This window comes from Siniperca chuatsi, linkage group LG15 (assembly GCF_020085105.1).
Source record: "Siniperca chuatsi isolate FFG_IHB_CAS linkage group LG15, ASM2008510v1, whole genome shotgun sequence".
Lineage (NCBI taxonomy): Eukaryota > Metazoa > Chordata > Actinopteri > Centrarchiformes > Sinipercidae > Siniperca > Siniperca chuatsi.
The window spans coordinates 10,844,738-10,850,737 of NC_058056.1; the positions used below are offsets into that span (position 1 = coordinate 10,844,738).

Consider the following 6,000-nt stretch of genomic DNA (forward strand, 5'->3'; position numbering starts at 1 on the left):
TGTGAATCAGGTGGCCCCTATTTAAGGATGAAGCCAACACTTGTTGAACATGCATTTGAAAGCTGAGGAAAATGGGTCGTTCAAGACATTGTTCAGAAGAACAGCGTACTTTGATTAAAAAGTTGATTGGAGAGGGGAAAACCTATAAAGAGGTGCAAAAAATGATAGGCTGTTCAGCTAAAATGATCTCCAATGCCTTAAAATGGAGAGCAAAACCAGAGAGACGTGGAAGAAAACGGAAGACAACCATCAAAATGGATAGAAGAATAACCAGAATGGCAAAGGCTCAGCCAATGATCACCTCCAGGATGATCAAAGACAGTCTGGAGTTACCTGTAAGTACTGTGACAGTTAGAAGACGTCTGTGTGAAGCTAATCTATTTTCAAGAATCCCCATAAAGTCCCTCTGTTAAAAAAAAAGCATGTGCAGAAGAGGTTACAATTTGCCAAAGAACACATCAACTGGCCTAAAGAGAAATGGAGGAACATTTTGTGGACTGATGAGAGCAAAATAGTTCTTTTTTTGGGTCCAAGGGCCACAGGCAGTTTGTGAGACGACCCCAAACTCTGAATTCAAGCCACAGTACACAGTGAAGACAGTGAAGCATGGAGGTGCAAGCATCATGATATGGGCATGTTTCTCCTACTATGGTGTTGGGCCTATTTATCGCATACCAGGGATCATGGATCAGTTTGCATATGTTAAAATACTTGAAGAGGTCATGTTGCCCTATGCTGAAGAGGACATGCCCTTGAAATGGTTGTTTCAACAAGACAATGACCCAAAACACACTAGTAAGCGGGCAAAGTCTTGGTTCCAAACCAACAAAATTAATGTTATGGAGTGGCCAGCCCAATCTCCAGACCTTAATCCAATTGAGAACTTGTGGGGTGATATCAAAAATGCTGTTTCTGAAGCAAAACCAAGAAATGTGAATGAATTGTGGAATGTTGTTAAAGAATCATGGAGTGGAATAACAGCTGAGAGGTGCCACAAGTTGGTTGACTCCATGCCACACAGATGTCAAGCAGTTTTAAAAAACTGTGGTCATACAACTAAATATTAGTTTAGTGATTCACAGGATTGCTAAATCCCAGAAAAAAATTTTTTTTGTACAAAATAGTTTTGAGTTTGTACAGTCAAAGGTAGACACTGCTATTTTTTTGAACACACCCCTTTCAACTAATACCCCAATTGCACAGCCTTAAGAGCGTGCATATCATGAATGCTGGGTCTCATTTGTTTTCTGAGAATCTACTGAACCTACTGGTAACTTGTTTGCCACGTAGCAATAAAAAATATACTAAAAACCTTGATTATTCTGGTTAGTCACATTGTACTGCTATTATTTTGAACAATACTGTACATACATGCATAGGAGCATACTTGAAGCATACTTACTTAGTGTATGCGAAGTCAATGGTATTAACTAAATTATTGTGCTGTATTTTTTAGAACAATTCCTCCTTGATCAGAAACCAGTCTCCCTGTGGCTCAGCTAACGGATCAACCAAAAAGGAGAAGCCGGCTATCCTGGACTTATACATCCCCCCTCCTCCTCCAATGCCATACACCCCACGGTGAGCTGTCCCATTTCACCTGCCAAGCTTGTTATTTTATGAGGTTTCGTTTTTTTTTAGTTGAGTTCTAAACGTTAGAACATAAAACACAAGCCATTAAACAACACAAAGAACTAGAAGCAAGAGGGAGAGAGACCAACCGCCTCCCTTCACCTCTAGTCAACCTTTGCCACATTTCCTCATCCAGGCCTTTGAGGCAGGTGGATAATGAGTGTGTCCCGGACCCGTGATCACCTTACTTCCCTCCCCTCCTACTGCACATTCTGTTCTGCTTGTCTTCAGCCCACTCTGCTCCCACCAGTCCCAGCATAGTCCTTATGCAACAGCTGTTTCATCTTCCACCTCCAGGAAGATGACAGAACGTGGTCACATTCACTTAAAATGCTAGAAACTGAATTTCAATATGAAGTGTGTAGCCCTGTCGTATTTATTTCATTTGAATTACAGTAACATGACATTGTTGGCTAACAAATCATCCTAATCGCGGTATCCTGCTTTATACCGTAAAGCGGCATTTTGTGTTGTAATAAATAAATAAATAAATGAGCATTTGTTTATCTACGCAGAGAGGGGAGAACAGAATCCTTCTGCAGCATTAGTAAGAGACCAAAGGGCTCTGAGTCACCCAACTCCTTTCTGGACAAGGAGAGCAGAAGACGCTGCACCATCGCTGATTATGACAAGCTAAGCGTTGGCTGTCCCATCGAGGCCAACGTGATCCAGCCCAGAATGAGGGAGCACAAGCCCTCGCGTGGTCAGTATTTTTTCTCATTCAGTGAATCTTATAAACAGACTCCACCAATGGATATAGAAAAATTCTGATCTTAAAATAATGCATTTGATAAATATTAAATTCTTGCCTCTAGGGAAGCCCCGGCCCCTGTCCATGCCAGCGGACACCTGTGTTGCAGTGGTAGATCCCTACGCTAAGCCCTGGACACAGGGAAGGAAAGGTATGTACAAGCATGCTTTCACTTTCAGGTGAAACCCATATAATTCCAGGTTTCATGTTCAAACCTCACTTGAAGGATTGCATCTTTATGGTTTGACAAGGATACTTTTTCATACTCATGGTTTATATAAATTATGTGCAACAAACTACAAAACAGTACACACATCAATTGCCCTACAAGTGGCGTTTGAGCACATTGTCAAGAGCCTGTATATCATAAGATAAACAACATAAGGCCAGTATCAAGATTATAACATATTCACCGCCAATAATGGTAAATTTACAACCAATTTAAAAAAAAAAAAAAAAAAAACCTTCAAAAATATTATTTTTTGGCAATCTTCAAAACTTTCTTGACAATTACATGCATCCATTATATGATCTGATGAAAGATCGTGTCTAAAAGTAAAACATATTATTTAAATTATTTAATTAATATGAAGCTGGAGCCAGCAGACAGTTAGCTTAGCTTAGCATAAAGACTGCAAACAGGAGGGAAACCTAGCCTGGCTCTGTCCAAAGCAAACAAAATCCACTTACCAGTACCGCGATATAACCCTAATCGTCCCTAATGTCGAACTAACCCTTTAAGCATTAACATTAGTGCTGATCATGCTGCACACTGCTTTGTTCTGAATGAAGATTTTAAATGAAGATAAGAAGTGCCAGAAGCACTGACTGCTGGTTGATTTTTTAAATTTTTTTTACTTGACCTATAGGACAAGTCTCAAAAGCTCTGGTATCAATACATGTATAATTTATCACAATATCAAAATCATGTAGTTTTTTTGTATGTGAATGACAGTTTGATAAAAACACCCAGTGCCTTTTATAAGATGACTTCTCATTGTGTCTCTGCTTTAGGTGAAGACCTCCTGTACAGATACCTGAGCAATGAGAGGATCCCCACCATTGCAGAGGAGGTCCCCTCAGTGTCTCCACCCTACAGGCCTGCGGGGGAACGTCAACTTGTCAGAGTGGACCACATCAGGGGCAGCCGCTACTACTCCAACTCAGACCTCCACAACAGCGCCACCATCCCCTACCAGGAGGACATGAGAAAGGCCCCTGTAGCCCCCACCTCCAAGCGCGCAACGGCAGAACGCTCACTACTGGTCAGTTGGATCACGCGGCTTAAGCTATTGACTCACTGATGATGCGCTTCCTGTCCGGGCCTTCCTGTTCCTGTCTTGTGTCCTTCCTCAGTGCCTTTGATTTTTAACGCCCAGCTGTTTTTTTGGCAGCTTTGGGCTTTCTCACACTCCTCTCTCCCCAACCTCCATATTTCCCTGGTGTTACTACTACTACCAATTACTACTCCTCAACCAAACTTGCTTTTGTAGTACTCACTACATTATGTCATCACCCCTTTAACACTGCCCACAACCCTCCTCATCTCTGACTACAAATCCCATCTCTGCCTCAAGAGGATACAGTTTGTTCAGGTTTAAGACGCTTTCGCCTTGTGTGCTGTCTATGGACTCCTCTGTACATATTAAGTTATGTCATGTTTCAGTTGAAATGTTCTCTGGTACCATTATTTAAAACTTGCCTGATATCACTAAAGCTATTTGCTTATTTTGATTTTATTTGGATAAATAAGTTATAAAAATAAAATTAAGTGAAACAAGCAACATATTTTGTTAGTGAAACTGCTTATACTGTACATGTTACTGTTTTCTTTTTCAAATTCCACTTTTGTGACCAGTTAGTTACACCCTCTGCCAAAGGTTGCCTCAGATTGTAAGCTATGCATATACTTGAGAAAGATTTTTATAGTCACTTTAGTTGACAATGCTGCATTGGTTGGTAAAAGGATGTTTATATCTTGTCACTAGCAAATATTTGTGCTGGTTTTAAAGCTATGCACTCATTCAGTAAACTTTTATATCCTGTGTTTCAGTTTACTCTGCAATTACCCACCTAAAGGGCCTATACATACGGCTGGTTGATGGTAACCAAATGGCCTTCTGTTAGCTCATGCTGTGGAAAGACCACAGATCACAAGAGACAGAATGACAGTATTATTTAAGACAATACAGGGAAGAAGTGTCTATTGTTGCTTTATCTGCGTTTTGTAAGTTTTGAATAGCGTTTTATTAAAAATTGCAGTTCATGTCAGTGATCTTTTGTATTGTCTTTATTTTACCATTGGGTGTGGAATTACTGCTTAATGTGTAACTATAATGTAGCATGTGGGATGATATTTCTTTCTGAAAACTACATTGCTGAACTATGTTGTTCTAGTATCAGTTTACATACTGAAAAATGACATATTTTATCATAAAAATATGTCAGTGAAGGACAGCTTTAGTCATTATTAACTTCCACTCTTGAGCTGGCCGGCTTTCTATCCTTTTACCTTTTGAGGTGAACCCTGCTTCTGTTTTTTAAGCATGCGGTGGAACAGGATACCTAATGTCAAGTTACCTTTTCTCTGTGACTCAGATGGTGATGCTTATGTAACTACTTCCCTCTTTGCTGAACTTTAAATTCCAGCTGGGAGACCATATGGTCAGAGCAGGTTTTTCCATCAGGGCATCTTATTCCTGCACATATGTTGCCTTTTAAACATTTAAAAGCCAGGTTAGGATTACTTTGCCTGACAGCTTTTGCCATTTTTATTGATTTGAAGAAGTGTTTGCCTGGGAAAGATCAGCAGCTTTCATCATGGAACTGGAGATCTGACTTCTGTCAAGAATGACCCACCACTCTCACCTCTTTCCACTTTGCCTGTGTTTCTTTGTGCATGAGTTTACTGATCAAGATGGGCCTCTTTTCTTATCTATCCTCCACTTCTTTCCCGTGTCTTGCTCTGCCCAAGCTTGCCAAGCTGTAGTCGCCTGCGGTCCTCACTAATTTGCACTTTCTGAAAACCTGTGGTCTGCCTAAATACTACCTGCACTCTGTTTAACCCACTGCTAAGTTTGCTAACCACTAACATGTTATGCCTGCACATCACAAACAGTTACATGGGAATGCTGAATTATATGTAGATTGTGCATGTGGAATAATTTTTTTGTTAATTGATCACATAAATCACAGACGGAGACATGCATGTGATGAATGTTTTGTTCTCCATTTCTTATGGAGTTCCAGTTAGCCAAAAGAAAGAATTAGCAAAAAATAGCTTGTAATCGAGATTCAAGGCTACATGCTATTACATGTGTGTCTGTAGTTTAGTTGCCTGCAAGAGAAGATGTTGCAGTTTTATAGTAAACATTTAAGCATTACCACATAAAATCATATGTTGGATGTTGATTATAACCAAAAACACCAAAATAATCTTAAAATTAGTACTGATCAACAGTAGCTTTGAGGGTATGTTAGCATATCTCAATCGAACTGAGACTTTAAGAGCGACTATATCAGAGTAGTTGACTCCATCTCCCAACATGCGTTAACACATGAATCTTTATGTATCACAGGAACCTGACTGGCACTCTAGCAGTGACTTCCTCAACCGG

The 6,000-nt window shown here is 40.0% G+C and overlaps 1 protein-coding gene across 1 annotated transcript in view; it reads left to right on the forward strand.

Moving 5' to 3' along the window:
- Window positions 1-4,658, forward strand: part of LOC122862468 (connector enhancer of kinase suppressor of ras 3-like) — a 36,096-nt gene extending 31,438 nt beyond the window's left edge. The window contains exons 10-13 of the mRNA XM_044168011.1: window positions 1,457-1,581; window positions 2,148-2,335; window positions 2,448-2,534; window positions 3,398-4,658. Of these exons, the coding sequence (XP_044023946.1) occupies window positions 1,457-1,581; window positions 2,148-2,335; window positions 2,448-2,534; window positions 3,398-3,687 (690 nt within the window). The 3' untranslated portion in view covers window positions 3,688-4,658. The remainder of the gene's footprint in view (window positions 1-1,456; window positions 1,582-2,147; window positions 2,336-2,447; window positions 2,535-3,397) is intronic.
- Window positions 4,659-6,000: the final 1,342 nt, after the last annotated feature.